Source organism: Panthera pardus, unplaced genomic scaffold, assembly GCF_024362965.1.
Source record: "Panthera pardus isolate Hobbes unplaced genomic scaffold, ASM2436296v1 HiC_scaffold_22, whole genome shotgun sequence".
Lineage (NCBI taxonomy): Eukaryota > Metazoa > Chordata > Mammalia > Carnivora > Felidae > Panthera > Panthera pardus.
In genome coordinates, this window is record NW_026526788.1 from 17,924,935 (window position 1) to 17,949,423 (window position 24,489).

At 47.5% G+C, this 24,489-nt stretch overlaps 1 protein-coding gene across 6 annotated transcripts in view; it reads right to left on the minus strand.

Annotated features, from left to right (window-relative positions):
* The window catches only part of ZWINT (ZW10 interacting kinetochore protein), a 53,958-nt gene extending 33,396 nt beyond the window's left edge, over nt 1-20,562 (minus strand). For 4 of the 6 annotated variants that reach the window (XM_053910282.1, XM_053910284.1, XM_053910283.1 and 1 more), the window contains exons 1-8: nt 20,451-20,562; nt 19,472-19,562; nt 19,258-19,381; nt 18,956-19,122; nt 18,789-18,845; nt 18,090-18,232; nt 17,854-18,013; nt 17,662-17,765 (exon numbers count right to left, since the gene is read on the minus strand). In XM_053910282.1, coding sequence (XP_053766257.1) covers nt 17,688-17,765; nt 17,854-18,013; nt 18,090-18,232; nt 18,789-18,845; nt 18,956-19,122; nt 19,258-19,381; nt 19,472-19,562; nt 20,451-20,491 — 861 coding nt within the window. In that variant the 5' untranslated portion in view covers nt 20,492-20,562 and the 3' untranslated portion in view covers nt 17,662-17,687. Of the gene's footprint in view, nt 1-3,306; nt 3,583-16,144; nt 17,227-17,661; nt 17,766-17,853; nt 18,014-18,089; nt 18,233-18,788; nt 18,846-18,955; nt 19,123-19,257; nt 19,382-19,471; nt 19,563-20,450 lie in introns of those variants that run through there. The other 2 variants (XM_019429245.2, XM_019429244.2) reach the window with 2 other exon arrangements.
* Nucleotides 20,563-24,489: the final 3,927 nt, after the last annotated feature.

Below are 24,489 nucleotides of genomic sequence, written 5' to 3' on the forward strand. Positions count from 1 at the left end.
CCCTGAGAAATAAGGTTCACAGGTTATAAGAAGAATAAGGAAAGAAACAACTCTCAGGTACCTGTAATGCGAGGGGCAGTGTATTCTGTAGTAAGAATACACAAATAAGGAAGAGAGAGTGTCAGCGATAATTTCCCTAAAACATGGGGAGTGCCAGGTGGAACCGGGCCCGGGGTGCGGAAGGTCACAGGAGCAATCTTGGGGCTCTGCTCTGAGATGCGACAAAGATTGCTGAGGTAAGAACAGCTTTTCAAAAGGTTTGTCAAAGCGTCGCAAATATATTACATATTTTTAAGGTAACAATCATAAAGTTGTGATAGTTTCACTGTCTATAAAACAACTTCTAACTGCTGATAAATGTGTACTCCACTGAAGTGTTATGAAAACATCAGTGGAAACACCAGAGAGGAGAGAGTACCAATTAGGAACAGACACGATCAAAACATTTCATATTTAAAGTTTTCTTGCATTTCCACCGCTAACAGGTTGCCATGGCAACTCAGTCATCTGGAGATCCTCCGAGATTAGATTAAAACACCATACTGTTCAAAGTCAACATTTTCACTTTTACTAATTATACTTTTAACAAAAAGATGACAATTATTTGAGATTCATTAATTTTTTTAAAAGATACTGTTGCTCATAGGGAAAGTCTTGGAGACCACTGAGGTCAGGAAGAGTCTGTGACAAACGGCCGCCCCCGAACCCTCACCACCACCCCCCCCCCAACAGCTCTCAGCCCCCCACCCATGCGGGCTGCAGGGGGAGTCGGTGTGGGCTGGCTGAGGCCTGGGGAGCGCAGAGGGGGCAGAGACTTCATCACAAAGGAAATATCAAACAGAACAGGACCAGGACCGCAGGTGAGACACGTGACTTCCGGAAATCAGAGCAAGGAGGAAGGAGCTCCTGGCTTTCAGAAGTCTTCCCAGGAGCCCCCGAGTCCAGGCCGAGCACGTGGGCCTGGGGACCGTCGGAGGGAACTCGCGGGGCAGAGGGTCACAAGCCCCCCGGGAGGCTATACCTGTGTCACCGTGGGGGAGACGCAGCGACGGAGCAAGCCCGGGACCCGAGGCGCCTGTCACTGGTGTGTCACTCGGACGTGTCGCCGGGGCCCCAGGTGACAGGTGAGCACATCACACACCTGGTTGCAGGGCAGGGCCCGGCCGGGAGGGGTGGGGTGCAGCCGTCCCTCCGCTTGGTTCCCCTGGGACGCAGGGACGTCAGAGGCCCCACGCGCTCCTGGCTGTTCCCGAAGGGGCAGGGCTGAAGGTTCCGGGGGGGGGGGGGTGGGGGGGGGGGGCGCACCTGCCTCCCCAGGTGAGGAGCCACAGCGGCATCCGAGCCCAGCGTTCCAGTGCCGCCCGCAGGCTTGTCTCCCAAGAGGAAGATGCGTGGAGTGACAAGGGACAAGTGGCCGTTTCCGGGCACACGATCCTGTCACCGCAGACACCTGCCCGGGCACCAGGAGCGGATGCAGACGGCGGGGCCAGCAGGATCACGTGCCTGCCACCTGACACAGCTCTGTCCTCGCTCGGCGCAGGAGCACGGTGGGGGCCTGGGCAGGGCCACCGGCAGGCCTGGACTCCCGTCTCAGCCGGGCTGCACCCGTGGGGCCTCACTCAGCGCAGACGAGCTTCAGGTCCGGGGACATCTCATCACGTTCTACTTCTGCCTACGACAAACTCCGGCAAGTCGGCTCTTCGGAGACGGAAACGTGCACTCCCCGATCAGGAGGTGTGCCCGTCCTGCACAACTCCGCAGGTGCGTGTGTTACACACTGCGCTCGCACAAGCCCGCCGTCACACCTCCTCCAGCACAAGTTCCACTGCCTCAGGACCACCCCCTCGGCCTCAGGCTGCGTCTCCTGCCACCACCGCGTCCTGTCATCCCACCAGGCCCCAGCCGTCCCGGGAGACCAGGCCCTCCCTTCCCTCCCGCCTCCCCAGTCCTGCTCAAAACGGGTCTGTCCATGGCTTCCGGGTCTCCAGCCCGGCAAGCCGGTAGCGCCGAGTGTGCCAAGATCGTCATGGGAATCATGCAGCGTTTCTCACGAAACAGCCCCTAAATCCACTGCGTCATAATCACGGGAGGGGGTTGGCAAATTTGCAAAATCTGAACAGGGGATTGGGAACTGGAATCTTCAGAGACAGCTGAAATCGACATTTAAAAAAAAACACGTCTGGGCCACTTGGGTGGCTCAGTCGCTTGGGCGTCTGACTTCGGCTCAGGTCGTATCTCACAGCACATGAATTCGAGCCCCTCCACGGGGCTCTGTGCCGACAGCTCGGAGCCTGGAGCCTGGAGCCTGCCTCGGATTCTGTGTCTCCCTCTCTCTCCGCCCCTTGCCCGTTCCTGTTCTGTCTCTGTCTCTCAAAAATGAATAAATGTTAAAACAAAACAAAACAAACAACAACAACAAAAACCTCAACATGAGTTTACTGCACATCACACTTTAAGGTTAGCTATCTGTCTCCCCAGATAACACATCTGGGTCACTGCAGGGAGTCACTGTATGTGCCAGTGACCCGTGGAAAGAAACTGAGCTCCATGGCCCCGAATATCCCGACTGCTGCTACAGTCGGTTTGTTTCTGTAGGTGAAACCACAGATCCTCAGTTATTTATACTATAATCGGTAACAACGCGATGTAACTAGTTAATGCCTAAAACCATTAAATGTCTATTACCTATGAACTGACTAATAATCCTGATTTAAAACTGTACACCACAGGGGCACCTGGGTGGCTCAGTCGTTAAGCGTCCGACTTCGGCTCAGGTCATGATCTCGCGGTTTGTGGGTTCGAGCCCCGCGTGGGGCTCTGTGCTGACAGCTAGCTCAGAGCCTGGAGCCTGTCTTCAGCTTCTGTGTCTCCCTTTCTCTCTCTGTCCCTCCCGTGCTTTCTCTCAAAAATAAATAAAACAAAAAAAAAAAATTAAAGTTTATGCTGACAAAACTGCTATTTTCACTAAGATAATCTAAAAGATGACAAAATCAGTATGAAAATAAATGGATAATAGTTTAAACATCTATTTGCTTTTGTCTCTTACCTTCCAACTCCTTTTTTAAAAATCTTTTTTAATGTTTATTTTTGAGAGAGAGCCAGAAACAGACAGGGGGAGGGGCAGAGAGCAAATCTGCATGCAGAGCGTGGGGCCTGTGACCCGGGAATCATGACTCGAGCAGAGATCAAGCATCAGATGCCCAACCCCCGGGACACTCAGGTGCCCCAAGGATGGAGAGTGTTCATCCACATTCCTGCCAAGCATGTATACTTCTGTGGGGACAGAGATGCCTGGAGGAAGACAGATTTTTAATTTTTCTGTAATTTTTTATTATATATAATTTCATATACTTAACCATCTAGGAAATATTAGATAGGCTTCACCTGACATTGAACAAAATGAGTGCACTCTGTTCTTAATACAAAATTTAAAATGAGCCAGGCTGTCCATTCAGCTTCCTTAGAGGTAAACTAGATTCACAGATAAAAAATAGCAGACCATGGATAGCAATCAGTCCTACGATGAAGTGAGGAAGGTTTCCCGTAGCTTCCGGGTGACTTCATGATTGAAATAAATGACTCCTTAAGAAATAACACAAGATAAAATTAAGCTATAAAGAAAGAACAATGCCTGCCTTCAGTTTAGAATTTATGTAAATGCACATACACTTAAAAAATATGACACTCAAGATACTTCGCCAGGAAAAACAAAACACAACACTAAACAGCTTTACAACTTAAGTTTCCAAACTAAAATTAAATATTATAACCTGTCTGACCACAAAAACTGATTTTATGGATGAGTCACTTAACAAAGACATCTCCCTTAAATCGCGCTCTCGTTGACTGGGAACCAAGGTCTAGAGACAGGTGAACTACAAGGCAAAGGCCACACCTTCTCCCCCGTGGGCAGAGTGACCCCCGCAGCAGCTATACAGGCTGCCGAGGAGGGGCCCTGTCTCCAGCAGCACCTGCACGTCTGAGGACCACCCAAGACCGGGGGAGGGACAGGACAGGGAAAGAGGAAGACGACAGTGGCAAAGCGCCGTGAAGAAACGGGCCTCATGCCATCTGCTTCAGGACGTCAGCAGCAGGATGGCCCTGGGCCCCTGGAGGATACCACACCAGGCCCAGAGGGACCCCCAGAGCCCCAGGCGCCTAGCCCACAACTGCCCGGGCTCTGCCACCAGCTCCCTGTGCGCACGCGTCTGCCAGAGGAGTCAAAGGAGAAACCACGCTCCAGCTACGGAGCCACCTTCCAAAAGAAACAAGGTTCCTAATGGCCAAACCGTTGAACTGTAAGATCCACAGTCAACAGAAAACCCTACTTAAGGACGGTGACTGATACTTCAGAGGCTGAAGCACAAGTGCATGTCTCCCAACACTATGAACGATCCCAGACACGTGGTGTCACAGACAGTAATCCTCCAGCAACACAACTCAATGGTATGGAAAACTGCAATCCGATAACAAATTCAGAACAGCAGTCATGAAGAAATTCAACAAGCTCCAAGAAAACTCAGAACAGTAATTCAGTGAACTCAGGAACAAAATTAATGAACAGAGCACTTCTTTACAAAAGACAGTAACATTATAAGGCAGAACCAAGCAAATTCTGGAACTGAAGAATTCAGTAAAGGAGGGGAGGAAGGAAGCATCGCTCCAGACAGAAGAAAGAACAAGTAACCTCGAGGACACAGAGAGAGTGCAGCTCAATGAGGAGGCGAACGAAGATTGTAAAGTAGGGCAGAAACCCTACAAGAGCCATCAGTTTCCATCAGAAAGGTCAAAAAGGCAAATAGAAGAGTGACTGGTATACCAGAAGGACAAGAGGAGAAGGGGACAGTCTACTTAATAGCTGGGAACTTCCCAAACCTGGGAAGAAATTGGCACAGGTTCACAAAACTACTAGAACACCCTATTATCTCAATGTGAAAAGACCTCCAAGACACATTACAATGAAACTGTCGAAAATCAACGATAAAGAATCTTTCTTTAAAAATTTTTTAATGTTTATTTATATTTGAGAGAGAGAGAGAGAGAGAGAGAGAGAGAGAGAGAGAGAGAGAGAGAACGAGCACAAGGCAGGGAGGGACAGAGAAAGAGGGAGACACAGAATCCAAAACAGGCTCCAGGCTCCGAACTGTCAGCACAGAGCCCGACGCAGGGGCTCAAACCCACAAACCCTGCGATCATGACCTGAGTCGAAGTTAGATGCTTAACAAACTGAGCTATCCAGGCACCCCTCAATGATAAAGAATCTTAAAGGCAGCCAGGGAACGTAACCCTTAAAAAGAACCCTGTTAGGCTCTCAGCAGAAGCCCCACGGGCCAGGAGAGAGTGGAATGGCACATTCAAAGTGCTGACAGAGAAAACTGGCCAGCCGACTATACTTTACGTGGCAAAACCACCCTTCAGATACGAAGGAGAAATAAAGGCATCCCCAGATAAATAAAAGCTGAGGAAGGTTGCCAACCACAAGAGTTGACTTGCAAGAAATGCTAACAGGAGTTCTTCAAGCTGAAATGCAAAGGTGCTAATCGGTGACACGAAAGCAGGACAGTGCACTGCACTTGGGTAGGTGAGAAGTAAACAGCCAGAATTAGAAAACTAACTCTGTATTGGAAAAGCACCGTGGCCACTTAACTACAGTAAAAACACTCTATAATGTAATAAATTCACAGCATAAAATAGGTAAACTGTGACATTAAAAACATAAAAGAGGAGGAGTAATAGGGTGGAGCCTTTCCAGGGGAATGATGATAAGCTGCTTTCAGCATCAAAGAACTTTTATCTGAGATGTTTTACATAAACCTCATGGTAACCACAAAGCAACAATCTAGATTCACAAACCATTAGAAAAAGAGGGCACTGAACACATTACCACGGAAAACAACCAGAAGGAAAACAGTAAGATGGCGTTTCCAAGTCCTTACACATCAATAATCGCTCCAATGTAAGGAGACCGAATTATCCAGTCAAAAGACACAGAGTGACTCAACGGATAAAAATAATAAGACCCAACTCTAAGCCGCCAAAAGAGACTCGTTTCAGCTCTCCACACGAATGGCTCAAAGTGAAGAGATGGAAGAAGATACTCCGTGCAAGTGGAAATCAAAAATACGGCGAGGGCAGCCATACTTACATCAGACAAGACAGACTTCAAGCCAAAAACAGTGACAAGAGACAAAGAAGGCTGCTATATGATGATAAGAGGGTCAATACATCAAGAAGATAAAATGATCATAAACATATAGGTACCCACCATTGGGACACCTAAGTACGGTAAGCAAATACGAACAGATATGAAGGGAGAAATAGACGATAATACAAAAATAGTAGTGAACGTCACTACTCTGCTGTCAGTTATGGATAGATGATCCAGACAGAAAATAAACACTGGAAATGAACCACACTTTATACCAAATGACTTAACCGACACAGATACAACATTCCATCCAATAGCATCAGAATACACATTCTTCTCAAATGCACGTGGACCAGATTGTGACAGGACACAAAACAAATCTTAGCAAATTTAAGGAGACTGAAACCATACCAAGGTTTTTTTTTTTTTTTTTCCTCACCACAATGGTATGAAGTAGGAATCAACAAGAGAAAAGGTAGAAATTCTACAAATATGTGGAAACTGAACGACACACTTCTGAACAACCAGTGGGTCAAAGGAAACATCAAAAGGGAAATAAAAAATTATCTTGAAACAAAGGAAAATGGAAATATATCAAATCTTATGGGATGCTACAAAAGCAGCTCTGAGAGGAAAGTTTAGTGTTATGTGCATCTGTTAATTAGATCTCAAATAAAAACCTAATTTTACACCTCAAGGAACTAGAAAAAGAACAAATTACGTCCACAGTTAGCAGAAAGGAGATAATAATGATCACAGTAGAAATCAGTGAAATAGAGACCAGAAAAACAATGGAAAGGATCAATGAAATTAAAAGCTGGTTTTTCAAAAAGGTAAATAAAATTGACAAACCTTTTGCTAGACTAATTAAAAAAGGGAGAAGACTCCAATAAAATTAGAAATCAACTGACACTACAGAAATACACAGGATCTTAAGAGACTACTATAAACAATTATATGCCAACAAATATAACCTACAAGAAATGGATGAATTTCTAGTAACACAGCGTATGCAAAGACTGAATAAGGAAGAAACAGAAAATCTGAACAGACCAATAACTAGTAGTAAAGTAATTGAATCAGTAATCAAAAACCTAACACAGAAAACTCCAGAACCAGGTGATTTCACTGGTGAATTCTACCAAAATTAAAGAAGAATTAACACCAAGTCTTCTCACACTGTTCCAAAAAAATTAAAGACCAGGGAACACCTCCAAATTGATTCTATGAAGCCAAAATTACCATGTAACCAAAGTCAGAAGAGAACACTACAAGAAAGGAAAATTAAAGACTAACATCCATGATGAATATAGATGCAAACATTGTCAATAAAATATTGACAAACTAAATTCAAGAACACATTAAATAACATAAAAATGATTATATACCATGACCAAGTGGGATTTATCTTTGGATGCAAGGATGGTTCAAACACATACAAATCAATAAATGTAATACAGCACATTAACAGAATGAAAGATTTAAATAATCACATAATAACCACAATAGATGATGAAAGGGCATTTGACAAAATGCACCATCCTTTCATGATAAAACTCTTAACAGATTGGGTACCAAAGAAACATGACATATAAAAGGCCATGTATAACAAACCCATAGCTAACATTACACTCAATAGAGAAAAATTGAAAGTTTTCCCTCTGAGATCAAGAAAAAGACAAGGATGCCCACTCTCACCCCTCTTAATCAATACAGTAATGAAGTCCTAGCTAGAGCATTTAGTCAAGACAAATAAAAGGCATCCAAATTGGGAAAGAAAAAGTAAAACTGTCATTATTTGTGAATGATTTCATTTTGTATATACAAAATCCCAAAGACTCTACCAAAAAAACTGTTGGAACTTCAGTAAAGTTGCAGGATATAAAATCAACATACAACAATCAGTTGCAACTCTATATACTAATGATGTAACATCCACAAAAGAAATAAAGAAAACTATCCTATTCACAATAGCTTCAAAAACAATAAAATACCTAGGAATAAATTTGATCAAGGAAGTGAAAATCTGTACATTCAAAAATACAAGACCTTGCTGGAAGAAGTTGAAGAATACACAAACAAATGGAAAGACATCTTGTACGTGGATTGAAAGAATAGTTGAAATGCCCGTACTACCCAAAGCCATCTATAGATTCAACACAATCCCCATCAGAATTCCAATGGCTTCAAGTAAACTAAAAAGAAAAAAGAAAAAAATCCTAAAATTTGTATGGAACCGCAAAAGGCCCTGAATAGCTAAAGCGATACTGGAGAAAGAACAAAGCTGGAGGCACCTCACACGTCCTGACTATACTACAAACCACAGTAATGATACAATATGCCACTGGCATAAAAAATAGACACGTAGACCTAGAGAACAGAATACAGAGCTCAGAATTAAACTTCCACACGAAGAGGTAACAAGTGTGGCAAGGATGTGGAGAAAAGGGAACCTTTCCGCTGATGGTGGGAATGTACATTGGTTCAACTCCATCTCTGTGCGTACACCCAAAGGAAATGAAAACGGGGTGTCCAAGAGAGATCTGCACTCCCCTGTTCACTGCAGCATTCGTCACAATAGCCAAGATGTGGACATAACCTAAATGTTCATTGTTGGATGAATGCATAAAGAAGCAGATACGTTACACGTTATATAAAATAGTCTCCATATATATCGTACATATCCAGGTACCTACACATATCATTATCTATTATCCAGTGATGTTAAAGAACATCTGCCATCTGAGACGTGGATGGACCTTGAGCAGTTAAGCTAAGTGAGGTATGTCAGGCAAAGGCAGGTAATGTACGGGATCACTCATGTGGAATCTAAAAATGCCGAACTCATGAAAACAGATCAGAATGATGACTACAAAGCACAGGGGCGGGGAAAACAGGATGGACACTGTTTGAAGGGACAGACTTGTAACGGGTAGTAAAGAAGCCCTAGAAATCTAATGCACAGAACAAAGGAACCCAGACAACACTGTTATATAATCACCAAGCTTGCTAAGAGCCTAGAACTTAAGTATTCTAACCACTGAAAGGAATGATTATTAATGTGACAGAGGTACTAATTATGGTAGCTTCACACAACAATGGCAATCATACTACAGTATATAAACACATCAAATGAACATGTTGTACACCTTAAATGTATACGTTACGTCAAATATATTTTTATTAAAAACAGAAGAGTAACTGACACATAGGTACTCTGAAATGTTCGTTAAGTGCGTGATCAATAAATACTAACAGAACACAACTACCAGGGAGTTAGTACAATTCTGAATCTGCATGTAATTAACAACTTAGTCTCAAAACATAAAGGAATGAATGAATATGACTGCGTATGTGTGTGTGTGCGTGCACACACACACACACAATTTCAGAAAAAGAACAAACAAGGCAAGAAATTTGCCAGAAATTGTAAACCTTGTAAAGAAAATCTCACCACCACTGGCCAGGCCATCCCCTGTTCGAGCTGGACAATGGCAAGGCTAAATTGCAGGCACTGTGACTCACACCAGTAACACTGTTGTATAATGTCGAAAACAAGCAAACCCAATTCCATTATTTAGCTATAAAACAAATTGTTTTCCTTGAGGCACATGGAACTCCATAGTTTCAGTGTTTCGCCTACATAAAAGATATACCACATGCAATAATGACTACTAGAATTACCTGAATATCTACTAGCCCTTTCTTTCTGTTGTTATAAACGTAACATTGTTTTTCACTGCCTACTTCTTTAGACCACTGCCACCACCACCCTAACAGAGTTAATTAGTTCACTGGATCCTGAAAACTAAAAATCCCTGAGATGGGATAGAGATAGATGGAAGGGGGAAAATGGAAAATCTCTTCTTACGGTAGCAACCACACTTCTGTTTTAATCAAACAATATTTGTCTTATTCTTTCTCAAAAGAGTAAGAACAGCCTGTCGCCGGCACCAACAGTGACAAGACTCCTAACATAAAGCTCCTCTCATCTTTACATTCCGGAAGTCTCCGAATATTGTTCAATGTAATCATTAACACCAAAGTTATGGTAGTCACAGGGTAGTGTTTAAAAACCACAGTCATTTTGCTAATTGATGGGAAATAGTTCACCATTCTTTATCACAAACATTTTAAATTATGGCTGAGGATTTTTCCCGTTTTCAACTGTAAGTCCCTAAAACCTTGATAAGTAGCCTACCCCCGAGGCACAGTGAGTGATGTTGCGTTGTGATACTTTCCAAAATTCTCACGGAGTCATGAGCCTCCAGTAACACACCAAACAACAGTGACTGTGGGACAGGCCATCCATCAGTCTAGTTGTTCTGCACTTGTCCTGACGGTAACTGTCACCAGCCGAGAGCACTACGTCATTGAGCTGCTCTAGTGACGGTCTTCGTGGGTAGAACATGAGAGCTCGTAATCGTGATCACTACTGCACTTAGTGTGAAGCACCAGCATTCTAGAACAGAGGTCCATTCTGGAGCCTGAATGGATTTCAGCCCTCTGCTTGCTGCCACTGTGGCACGTGCAGGAGCAGGCAGTGGATGCTCAGGGAGACTGTTCACCTCCACACAGTGAAGGCAGCGGTACCGCTTGCTACAAGGGCATGTGCCAGGATTCACAAAGCCCTCCCCGGGGGCGGGTCTTCCCTGAGAGTTTCTATTTCAATGGGTTAAAAGGGGCTTGGAGATTTTTTGCCAAAGGAGGAAAAAACCTTGTTCAGCAGGTTTCCTTGGCTCCTGGGTAAAGGCTTGGCCTCCCCCAGCCATCAAGGTAAAGGCCTCCCTGACAGTGTGATCCAGGCTCTGCCTGGCCTCTTGTGCTCCTGAGGTCACTGGGGTCACTTTCTGTGCTTTACTGAGGACGTGGCCATCCCGGTGCTGCTGAACATGCCAGCCCTCACTCCATGAGAACAGTCAGTACTGCTTGTTAGAGTTAGTTTTTCCTTCCTGTCTCTGAATGTAAACTCAGATTGTCTTTATCATCTTCCTTTTTTTTCTTTTAATTCTCAAAACTTATGTTGAGCACACAGCTGACATTCAATAAATGATGAAATCTGCCTCTGGATAATTGCATTTGTTTGAAATTGAGTTCAACAGGCAGCTCTTTGAGAAATCTTCCCTGAATATAATGCAATGAGCATTTCCTAAGTCCTTTTAAATTACGAGGGCACTGGTGTGAGTTCATTTGTGGACGAAAGTTACGCATATTCCTAAACAGAGGAATCAGAGCCAGTGTGAATGACAGGACCTGTGTCCGAGAAAAGGAGCCTGAAACCACTTCCCCCATCTGATCCGCGAGTTCTCCACCTGTTTTAGGTGTGGATGTGTACGTGTCCACGTGTTTATTTGACAAGTATGACGTACTCTGAACACACCCCTCCTTCGCGTGTTGAAAAAGGCACACCGGAACAAGGATCAGCATCTCGGTCGCCATCAAGAGCAGAATCTAAACACGAAATCTGCGTGTCTTTCCCACACAGTCCTGACTTCATGGTGACCAAGCAAAACAACCAGAGATAACGCTCTCCTATAGTTCTGGATTTACTCCTTCTCTTTCCTATTTCAAAATGCAATTTTAGGTATATAGTAATCAATCCATTTAAGTAATTATCAACTCCTCACTAGGGCGTGACAAAGAAGAAATGCACGATGAACCAAATCACGCGTGTCCACATAGGTGTGTCTGCTGGAGTCCATCTGACAGTTTAGAAGTTATAGGTACGTGGGAACAGGCATCTGACGCCTAATCTGGTATACTGAGAGCCCTGTGAAGATTTTCCTAACTACGTCAACAGTTATATAAGTTCAATTTAACAACATAAATAAAAGAATGTACATGCCCTCAAAAAACTGTTTAATAAGTCCTGAAAACAAACTAAAAGATATTGATTCCTGAGACTGAGATCTAATGCCTAGGTTATCCCAAATTTCAAAAGCAAAGTTTATCAAGACCCCAACACTAAATTCCTCAGAGCCCAGTGCTCAAAGTACCAAAAGGGGCATTTAAAGACTGGGTTAGGAATAATAATGAAATTAATTTATTTCATCCTGTGTATTTAAAAAAAAAATTTTTTTTAATGTTTATTTGAGAGAAAGACGGAGACAGAGTGTGAGCAGGGGAAGGGCAGAGTGAGAGGGAGAGACACAGAACTTGAAGTAGGCTCCAGGCTCTAAGCTGTCAGCACAGAGCCCCATAAGGGGCTCGATCTCACAAACTGCGAGACAATAACCTGAAGTCGGATGCTTAACTGACTGAGCCACCCAGTGGCCCCTCACCCTCTGTATTTATTTCTTTTAACATTTATTTTTTTGAGAGACAGAGGAAGACAGAGCACGAGTGGGGGAGGGGTACAGATAGGGGAGGACACAGAATCCAAAGCAGGCTCCAGGCTCCAGGCTCCAAGCCATCAGCACAGAGCCCGCCATGGGGCTCGGACCACAAGATCATGACCTGGGCAGAAGTCGCATGCTTAATTGAGCCACCCAGGCACCCCCTCATCCTCTGTATTTTAAAACTTACGCATAATTGCCTCAAAGAAGACCCATAAAAATTACAATACAAAAAGTTGCATAAATTCTGTAAGATAGGAATGGTGTGTATTAACCAGAATGGCCAGAATAGCTTTCTTTAATTATTATGTAATTTGTTATTATTTAACACATATCATATTTTATATTATTCTATTTTAGAATAGCTTTCTTTTCACAGTAGGGTAGAATATCCAAAGTGAAATCTCGGCTTTACAAATTTTAAAATTGTAAAGATAGAATGCAAAGGATTAACTTTGCTGAAACCATCCAAGTGTTGACAAGAATTATCTTCCTGGTGGAAACAGTCACATAAAAATAGAATTCAATAAAGAATTGTAGGGTGGCACCTTGGAAAGGAGGATAATGAAAGAACATTAAAGCAGTATTAAAATACAGCCAAAAGCTTGTGCTTTTGAAAGAGAAAATAGAAAAAAGTCTTTGAGAAATATGAATGAAAAAGAGTCTTCAACCGGCAAGAATGAGAAGTAGGAGAGACACAAGGAACATTAGTGCGTCCACGAGCTACTAAACGAAAACACACCCACGCTCTCCCCCTGTGACCAGCCACAAAGTATTCGCAACAGCGAAGTTCAATAAAAATGGACACTTGGTAGTAAAACTACATAAACCACACGAAGAAACAAGAAGCACATGAGGAAGGTGAGGACCTAGGCAGGCCCGCAAAGATGGAAACTACGCACCCTTCCAACGCCGGGGAAAGACCGGAACATGTTGTATGAGGGTCAGAAAGGATCAGCTCTAACTGTAGGCCAGAATAACACAAAAACTCCAAATAACGTAGACTGGGGTCTAACAGAGCTGCTTAAAAATTAATGACAAAAAATGAAATTAACGATTATCCAATAGGTTAGTAACATAGTTAACAAAAGAGATTTAAACAAAGAAAATGCATCCTAGAGAGAAAAAAGTAACTATAAATATGGAAGAACGTTTATATAACATGAAGAACAAAGTTAGAAAATCTAATTGATGTCTAACTCGTATGGAAGAAGCTTATACAGAAGATACTGAAAATACTCCTAAACTGTTGAAAAGACTGGCGATTTCAGATTTAGAAAGCCCAACAAACCACAAGCATTGTGAGTGAACAAATGAACGAACCAGATGTACAGGAAGAAATTTAAGCGGCCAGCTGACTTCCCATCAGCAACAGTGAAAGCTAGAGTCATGTTCTAAACGAAAGCCCTTGTGCCCTAAGCATTCTCTACGCAATGAAAACCTCTTTCTAGAATGAGAACAGAATAAAAGGATTTCACAGTAAGAAACAGTGAAGTGTTGCACAGCCTACCGACCCTATAACTAAAAGAAAGTCCGACACATGTATTTCAGATGGGAAATCACCCCATGTGAAAGCTCTGACATATAAAATCAGGCAGGCAGAAAACCAAAGTGAATGAGTAAACATGACCAGAAAATGTAGGGAAGAGTCAGTCCGCTTTGTGAGGAGAGAACAGGCTGGAAGTAATGAACCGAACGGAACCATCTTACTAGTCAAGAGTGTGCTGACCCATCAGTGGTGCCAAGCTTCCTTTCTTGTTCAAGATCGAGACTCTTACACTTAACTTTAGACGTTAACTCAAAAGCTAAACTGGGGTAGCAACCAGTGACAACCTTCAGAAGAAAAAAGATAAAAGGAATGAAAACAAAATGATAAAAAAATAAAACCAAAGATAGAAAAATTATGAAACTGGCTTTTAAAAAATCATTCTTTAATGTGGTATAAAAGCAATAAAAATAAAAAGTGGGGGCACCTGGATGGCTCAGATGTTTGAGCGTCTGACTCCTGATTTCTGCCTCAGATCATGATCTGCTAGTTCATGGGATCGAGCCCAAATCAGGCTCTGTGCTCACAGCTCAGAGACTGCTTGGGATTCTCTCTTTCTGCCTCTCCCCTGCTCTCGTTCACTCGCTCTCTAAAAACACAGCACGACACAAGGACGAAGAGAAGTTGAAACTCACAAGGCTGTCAGAGAGGCGGACGAGGCAAAGGTACACAGGGAGCTGCAGTTTCCTTGGTACCGACGCAGGCAGATCGCAAGGCTAAGAGACACTCGCCCGTCAACAGTGGTACAGCCCGGCTCAGAGGAAGACCCACATGTAAACTTGTGCCCTAACACAGTAGGCGCAGGGCAGGGGAAGCAGAATCTACCAGAATCATAAGGAGATCATACTCGGAGACCTGAACACACCTCTCAGGAGATGACATTCAGAAAACAAAAAATTTGGTATCCGGGAGACAAAAACTGAAAAAATAACAAGCAAAATGTGACAGACACATAGAAACCACCACAAGGGACAATTCCAAAACAGACGTCCTTTCAAACCCCTGTGAAGCACAAAAAAAGAAAAGACAAGAGACCACATTCCTGGTTCTACCCGCATCCCTTGCCACCTTCCAAAGATTTCTTATATAGATGACATTCTCTGACCAAATTAGAGTAGACTTAGAAAGATTATCCTCCCATGCAGAGAAAACTGCAAAAGTACTTTTCTAAGAAACTCACAAATCAAACAATGGGAAATAGAAAATTCTATGAACTGAATGTGAACATATTTAGAGAAAGCCACAAGAAATGTGTAGCCTTACATTTTATTTGAGAAAACAAAGAACCAGATACACAAGTGTATTACCTGATAGAAATTAAAAGTTCACAAAACAAGTACATCTTCTCCACCTAGAAACAGAAGGTAGGAAATGGCCAAGCCAGGCCTATGGGCCAATGAACCAGAGCAGACACAAACAAGAGCAGGTCACAAAAGGCAATTCTGAATCTTTAAATATGTGAAAATGAATGCACAGCTGAAGACAGATCAAAGGGAACATCAGATACGGCACAAAAATATCAGGAATACACATTAGGCCACCCTGCAACAGTGTGCACACGTTAAAAGAATAAAAAATATACTATGACGGTACACCAATATGCTTGAGAAATGAGAAATTCCTAGAAACACGTAACAGTAGCTGGGAAGCGGGAAATTAAAGCTAGCAAAGAAAAAGCAAAGCAGTGTTTCGCCACAGAAGAATATCATGTTTAAAAGGAAAACACTATTCTTAACCAGAAGAGTTTCTCTGGTGCTGGACTGAGCCGATGGTCCGTGTTAGTTACCATGGAGACTTCGGTTAGGACAGCGCAATGGCATCCAGACCAGCGGTTCAGGGACTGGCCTCCGTCCCTCCAGCAGGTGGAAAAGAGAGCAAGTCCCCGGCAGGCAGCAGGCCCGCAGGCCCGCAGGCCCACAGGCCCAAGTGCGTGTATGAGACCAGGGTCCCAGGATGGTCCGTAGGGGACCGGGAGCACAGAGCACCGCTACAGCCAGACCCTGCTCCTCTCGGCGAATAAGGCCCGGTCCCCTAGCTGGTCGGTCAGTCTTGCAGCCACACTGGCCGGTGCAACACCAGCCCGCCCTCCCCTACGCCTCACGCCTCACGGGCGCACTGGCCCCGCCCCCACTCGGGGAGGGAAGCCTGCTTGCCAGAAGTTCGGGTGTGCTCGTGTGATCACTGCTCGTCCACCCAGCTCTTCCCTGACTGGACTGGGAGCGGCCTGGGGGGCTCCGGGGACTGTGTCTTCCTGTCCCTGCGGGCTCCATCAGCCACCAGCGCGAGGCACCGGGCAACCCCACAGCATCCCAACCGCACCCCAGCGCCCCTTAGCAGCTCTTCTCCCCAGGGCCGATGTGCCTGCTGTCCCGTGTAGAAATCCCAGGGCCCACAAGGCCACAGAGATAAGGCAGAAGGTCGGGGAGGGAGCCCCCCAGCAAGAAGAGGGGTGCGTGGGACTGGGCACCTGGGAGCTAGAAGCCTGCTCCCTCACACATGGTAGACGGAGAAGCGTCCTCAATCCCGACCCCTCACTCAGCCCTAAGGGGTCTTCAAACACCTCTGAGATCAGACCTATCTCACACCTAAACAACGGGGCCAACACGTCTGAAAGAACACTAGGGAACTCGGGCCCTCAGAGAAGCAGAGCCCAGAGCAGGACTCAAAGACCTCCCTCCGTCTCCACCTGCCGGAAGGCGTCTGAAAACACAGCCCCCGAGGCTCTTCCCAGAGCCGCTGGGGTCCCGCTCACGCAGGAAGGTCCCGCCCTCATATGGACGACGGGTCTTCCGCTGGGGTGGTCGCTGGTGTCTCTCACACGGCAGTCCTCACACTCCCCACAGGGACGCGCTGTCCCCCAGAGAGCAGTGCCCCCAGTGTGCCCACACCAGCCACACACTCAAGAAAAACGGAGACAGTGAACACGGAAACACACACCCAAATACGGACAGAAGTAGGAGCTCAGGCAGACACAGGGCTTCTCTCTGCTCTCAGGGCTGCTCTTCATCCCGGTTGGTCTGTGCGGACCACAGTCTGCGGGCAGGTGTGCGCGGCCGAGCCAGACCCGCGGCTGCCGGCCCCGGCTCGCAGCAAGGGGCCAGCCTGAGGCAGGGACGCCATCACCACTTCCGTCACTGCGCCACGTCCGACCGCCTTGCACGAAGCATCCTCCTCCTCCAGTGAATACGCTCGGCGAGCTGGATTCCCGTGGGTTTGGACAAGCAGCGTCAGGGCTGCCAGCCAGGCCCCTCCCCACCCACTCGCTCTCTGTCCACACTGGTCCCGGCACCTGCTGTACCGCTAGCTCCACGTGTGGCTCTGCCCACCGACCGACATGTGACCATGGACACAAAAGGGGGAACAGACAGAGCTCCAGGCTTGGGAGCCCACCCCACCCAGGTCCCGGTCAGAAACCAGGCTGCACTCCAGAGCCCCGAGCATCCCGCAACAAGGATGGGGGCGGGGCACGGTGAGAAGACAGACAGGGGTTCGCCCAGGGCAGGCTGGGCACAGAGCGAGGTGCTAGGCCTCAGCCACAAGATGAATCCTTGCTCCTTCCCACTTCCAGCCCCCGAGGGACAACAGCTCAGACACAGAGAGGAGGTGGACTGAGGCCGCCCCTCCCTCCATACCTGCAGTCCGGGGACGCCGTGCAGCTCTAGCTTCCTTTCCCGTGGCACTGCCCCTCAGGGAGCCACAGCGAGCCTATGTCCACAGCAGGCGGTGGGCCGTCAGCCTTGGGGACACACGGTGCGGGTGATGGGTCAGGCCTGGCTCCCAGCTCCTCTGTCCACCGCCCTGCCCCCGGCCCACCTCTCACTCACCACGGATGGCCCAGCCCCGTCTCTCCCCACGGCATCCCCGGTGTTCCGCTGCTGGGGCTCATCCTCGGCAGGGTCCAGCTTCCGTGGGGGCTCCGTCTCTGCCTCGGGAAATGGCAGCTGACCCTGCAGGGTGTGCAGCAGCTGGAGGAAGGTCTGGTGCCTGCAGAGAAGAGGTGGCTGGTGAGGGAGGAAAACTGGGCCACACGGGGGTGTGCAGCCCACTCTCCCAGCCTCACCTCTGTAGCCTGTCCCGTTCCTGCCCCGCCTGCTGCCGTAGGGCTCCAAGCTCCTGATGCAGACGCCGGAGCTCCTGCTGGGCCCCCGTCTGCCGCAGCCTCACCTCCGCAGAAGCTTCCGCCAGCTGCTGCAGACGCTTCTCCTACCGGAGTGAGAGCAAAACGCCTCAGCAGGTGTGGAGGTCCTTCAGCCACACTCTTAATCCCCAGCCTAGGCACGACTTGGGGTGCAGACCCACAGAGGGAAAGAGGAACTCTACTCACTTTAGGGGAAACAGGGGCCTAGAGAGGACTAGGGGTCAGAACGAGCTATTCTAGTGCAAAGTGTTCGGAGGAAAGACTAACACAAACGAACGTTAGTCTGTGATGTGCCAAGTACTGTTTTAAGCACTTGCTATACTGATGACGTCATCCACCTGGCTTATGGAGTAGACAAAGAAACAGCACAGGAAGTCAGGGGACACCCAAGGTCCTAACACTGTCAGTGGCGAGGCTGCGATTTAACTCCCTGCTGGTGCCCGAGCAGCGAGGCCTCACAGAGAAGGGGGTGAAGGTTTTCCAGGCAGAGGACATGGGAAGAGGACCTGGCCCGTGGGGGGAGGCCTCACAGAGAAGGGAATGGAGGTTTCCAGGGCAGAGGACGTGGCCAGTGCCGTGCAGGGGTGCAGAAGGGACACTCCCCCAGGGGCCTGGACCCACCTGGTGCAGCCGCCACTGCTCCTGGGCTGTTCTCAGCTTCTCCATGGCCACTTGCTTCTGCAACGAAGGGGAACAAAGAAGGAAGAGTGTTTCTCTGGTTGGATTTGGGAGGTGGCCAGGGGTCCACCCCAGCATGCCTGCCCTCCTCTCCCTCCTCCTGGCCCCACCTTGGCCTGGAGCTGTTCAAGGGCTTCCTGGAGCTGCGCCCGCTTCCTCTGGGCCTCCTCCATCCTGGGCAAGGCCAGGCTCAGGGCCCTGGTGATGGCCTCCACATGCTCTTGGTAGGTGGCCTTCAGCTCTTTCCACTGCTCCTTGGCAGCAATTGCCTTCTGCCCTGAAAGGAGCCACCGAAGACAAGAACAAAGGTGAGACTAGCCTGCCTGTCTGCCTGCCACACTGGGGCCTCTGTCCTCCCATCAGCCAAATTGCTGACCTGACACACCTCCACCCCAACCCCCTTCCTGCTCACGGCTGGCGTCTTCAGAAGCCAAGGGCTCTGGTCCCTGGGCAGTGTCCTCCCGAGCCAGGAAGTTCTGCAGGAAGTCTACCACCTGCAGCTGGCTGCACAGCAGCTTGTCTTTCTTCCGGGAGTCCTGTTCAGAGAGAGGGCAGAAGAGGGACGTCTGCCGAGTACCCCCACGAGGGGACCCCGGAGCTGCCCTAGCTCCCAGGCTTGCCCATACCATCACAAACTCCGCCAGGAGCTGGGCCGGCAGCTCCGCCTCCTCTTGCAGGCCTGTAGGCTCCAGGACGTGTGCCAGCTTGCCCAGGGCCCTGCCGGGGCAAGAAAAAGGGGAAAATTGGACACTCCTGGGGCGCTAGTCCTGGCCGACCTGTGCGCACAGACGCATTCGCAGGTGCGCAACAACGCTGGGTCTTGCCCAAACCAAAATCTACAGGAAGGTCTGCAGTGCTGTCTGGGGACGGAAGGGATAGTAAAAACAAGCAGAGCAGGGGGAGTCAGGATAAGGGGCTAGGATCTCAGGCAGAAAAGGTCTCACGGAAGAGGAACCACTGGGTGGAAGGTCTGAAGGCCATCAGGGAATACGGGATAGGGAAGGAAAGGGGCAGCGCTCCGATGGGCAGCAGGGGGTCTCGGGCAGGGGACATTTGGGGGCGGGGATCGGACAGAGAGCTGGGTGCCTGCTCTAGGCTCTGCGAGCCGCCTCACCAGCAGGCAGGGGTGTGGGTAGAACAGTCCCCCGGAGTGCGCGCTGACACAGTCCAGACCAAAATTAAAAGACCCTCCCAGACATCTGATGCCTGGACGGTGTTACCCGCTAGGGGACGCGGGGTCCTCAGGGATGGAGCGGCCTCCAGGACCCAGCTGGGTGGCGTGCAGGGAGGGGGGAGATGCCTGCCTGCACGCCCCGCGGCGAAGTCCAGGGACTCGGGGTCCGCAGGGATGGAGCGGCCCCCTGGACCCAACCGGGGTGCGTGCAGGGAGAGGGGGGTGCCTGCCTACACGTCCCGCGGCGAGGTCCAGGGACTCGGGGTCCTCAGGGATGAAGCGGCCCCCGGGACCCAGCCGGGGTGCGTGCAGGGAGAGGGGGGTGCCTGCCTACACGTCCCGCGGCGAGGTCCAGGGACCCCGGGAGTACGCGGGGTCCCACAAGGTCCTCCCAGCCCGCCCCCGGCGGCCACCCGGCAGCACACACTCACTCTAGCGCGGGGCCCCGCACCCCGTCTTCCGCCACCTCCATCCCGCCGACAGCGCGCTCCCGCTCTTCCGCGTCCAGCCCTCAATGAGCTTTGAATTCGCCGCTGTGAGCACCGGGGCAGGCGATTGGCTACCGGGCCAGTGGGCGGGAAGCGAGGGTCAGCGTGCACTCTGATTGGCAGGCGCCGACGAGCCGTTGGAGTGACGGCTGTTTGGCGCCGGCGCGGTCTTGGCTGGGCGTGGCCGGCGCGCCGGCGCTCTGCGCCTGCGCGCCCTGCCCGTAGGCGGTGCTGGAGCCTGGGGGCGTGGCGTGGGCCGGGCAGCGCAGTTGAGCAGGTTTTCGTCCAGCGGGAGACCGAGGGCCAAGTTTGAGTTTGGGCTCTGGGGAGACACTCGGCATCCAGTTGGCTTAAACTATGTTGGGGTGAAGGAAAGCACTGGGTCTACCTCACCAGATGCTTGGCCTTAGTCGGGAAGAACACGTATCCCGGAAGCGCAGCGGTCTTCGGCCGGGGGCCGGGGGCCGCCCAGGAGGTGGGGGTCCGCCCCCCGGGCCCTCCCGGAACTGGCTCAGGGAATGTGGAATAAACAGCCGGGGCAGTTTCCTCCCATCGGGATGGGAGCCTCAGCGGCCGCGGGCCCTGCGCTGAGAGCTCAGACCCGTGTGCCTTCGCGGCAGGGAGCAGGTAGCGCTGGACTGCGAGCACATCACCGAGTAAGTGGCAGGCCAGAGCAAAGTAATATTTATAGAAACAAAAATGTCCAGCTGCCAGCGTCACACAATTTACAGTGTCCAGCAGCCAAATAAAAACTACCAAGTTTGCAAAAAACGAGGTAAAGAAAATCCATAGTGAGAAGTAAAAAAAAAAAAAAAAAAAAAAATCACTGATCAGAGCAAATAGAATCAAACAGGCAAGGATATTAAAAACAGTTATGTTCAAAAAATAAGAGATAATGAAAAAGATGATAAAAGGTGAGGACGTGCGGAAAGCGGAATGTTCACGTTGCTGGTGGGAATATGAAATGATGCATCTGGGGGCGCCTGGGTGGCTCAGGTGCCTGTGTCCCATTCTTGATTTCAGGTCAGGTCATGATCTCACAGTTGGTGTGTTTGGGTCCCCCCCTCCCCCACTCTGCTTTGAATTCTGTCTCCCTCTCTCCCTGCCCCTCCCCCACTCACTCTCCAAAAAAAAAAAAAAAAAAAAAAACCATTAAAGAAAAACTTACAATGATCACCTAGGGAGCACCTGGGGGGCTCAGTCGGTTAAGGGTAGGACTTCGGATCAGGTCATGATCTCATGGTTTCTGGGTTTAAGCCCCCGTGGGGTTGTGTGCTGACAATTCGGAGCCAGGAGCCTGTTTTGGATTCTGTGTCTCCCTCTGTCTCTGCTCCTCCCCTGCTTGCACTCTGTCTCTCTCTGTCTCTGAAAAGTAAAACGTTTAAAAAAAGTTTTTTTTAAATGATTCATCTGCCTGGGGAAACAGTATAGTTGTTCCTCAAAATGTTAAACATGAGTGACCATATGGACCACAGTTCTTCATGTAGGGGTAGATCTGAGAGGAATGAAACTGTGTTCACAAAAACTTACACACGTGTGCCCACAGCAGCATGATTTACAAAAGTCAAACAGTAGAAACAATCCAAATGTCCATCAGCTGGTGAACTGGAAAACATCTGCATCCACTCAATGGGGTATTTTCAGAAATAAAAGAATGAGATATACTTACTGAAGCATGGATGAACGTCGAAAACATTGTGGTAAGCGGCAGAAACCAGTCACAAAAGAGTACATGTTGTATGATTCCATCTACATGAAATACCCAGATTAGGCACTTGTAGAGAATCAGAAAGCCGGCTAGTGGTCATCCAGGGTTGGGGTGGGGGCAGGGGAGCAGGAGGGTGGGGAGATGGGCATTGGTCGCCTGCTGAGAGCAACTGCAGGAGGACATGGGGTTTCTTTTAGGAGGTAAATGTGGAGAAGGTTACATTTTCTAAAATGTGGAGAAGGTTACATAATTGTATATAAAAGCTATTCAAGGGGTGCCTGGGTGGTTCCATCTGTTAAGTATCAGACCCATAATTTCTGCTAGGGTCACGACCTCAGGGGTCTTGGGTTGGAGTGGTGCACTCTGCTGACAGAGGCCCCCCCCCCACCCCATACTTTCTCTCTCTCTAAACAAATAAAAATTAAAACATTGAAAAACTATCCCAAGACGTACCATGATTGCACAGCTTGAAATCATCCATAGGAGAAAACCTTGAAAGCAGCTTTGTGTGGGAGGATATGTTATATACAAAGGAACAACAATAAGGATTGCAGTAACTTTCTTATTGCAACCATGGAAAAAACATGACACTAGAGCAGCATCTTCAAAGCACTGCTAGAAAGTTACGGGAAACATACCTTCCAAAAACAAAGGTTAAGTAAAGACACTTCAGACATACAAAAGCTGAAGGAATTTGTCATTAGCAGATCCATGCTACAAGAAATGGGCGAGGCATCTTTTAACTTAGAAGGAAACATTAGATTGAAATCCGAATGTATACAAAGAAATGGACAGTGCCAGAAATGGCAACTACATGAATAAAAATGTCTTTTTTTTACCACTAAATCTTTTTTTTTAAAGTTAATAAACTATATTAATAAAAATAGCAATCGGGGGAATTATATGCGCAAGTAAAATGTAGCCCAAAAAAAAGTGTGGGGAGAAAAGAAACACAAGTAAACTACACATCTTTGTTGTTTATTTAAAGTTGTGTGTGAGGTGAAAGTAGACTGGGCTAAAGATAAAGCTGTGGACTGTGATCTCTTTAAGAAGCCGTGTGACCCGCCCCAGGGAGGCCACTAGTGAGTCACTCCCTAGTATAATCTGTTTGAGTGAAGGTGAAACTTGTGACTCGTTTCTAAACAACAGAATATAGTACTGGTGATGGGGTATCAATCTGTTGATTAGGCTGCATTAAGCAAATCACACACTCGTATGATGCCCTTTCGTTGTATAATGTTCCCCAGCAAACCAAAGGAGAGAGCTCTCCTGCCGGCCTGGGAGAAGCAAACAGGCGGGTTGCAAAGGCCAGCGGCGAGGATCACGTGGGATCCAGGGCTGGAGAAGAGATCCTAGCAGATAGCTTGGCCCTCCGTCACACAACCACGAGAGGCTGAACTCTGCCAACAGTCTAGATAAGCTTGGAAGCCGATTCTTCCCTAATTGAGCCTCCTGAGAAGAACGCTGCTGGGTTAACATCTTGATTGCAGCCTTAGAGTCCCCCGAGAAGAATGTAAAAATCCTGTCCCAGAGAAACTGCCTGAGATCCTGACCTACAGAAACTGAGACATGACATGTGAGTGTTGTTTCAAGATGCTAAATTGTGGTGATTTGTTGTACAGCAATAGAAAACTAATATAAGCAACTCCTAAAATATGAAAGTAAAGAGTCACAGCTAATAACCCCCCAAAAAAGATAAATTTGAATCTGAATAATACCACATTTGAAAGAAGGCAGGAAAAGGAAAGGAGGAAAAGATGAGGGAAACAGAAAACAAATAGCAAAACGATAGACTTTAAGGCTAATTGTATGAATAGTTACATTAACTGTAAGTGCCTTAAATACACAAAAGGCAGAGATGATCAGATTGGATCCAAAAACAAAACAATTACATTAAGAAATGCACTAAATATAAAGACAAATAGATAAAAGTAAAAGGGTGGGAACACTTTACCGTGCTAATGCTAATTAAAAGAATGTTAGGGTGGTTATTTTAGTATATATACATATACTCAAAACAAAACATACTACCAGAAATAAAAAAGGTAATTTCATAGTGATAAAGTGGTCAGCTCATCACTTGAATTTAATAATCATAAAAGTTTATGCACACCTAATAAGAAACCGTCAAAACATATGAATCAAACCTAGCTGATTTGCAAGGAGAAATGACTGAGGTTTAATACATCTATAGTCACAGTTAGAATTTCAGTAAGCCATTTACAATATTTGATAGAATACTACCCCTAACAGGAGACTATCCATTCTTCCCCA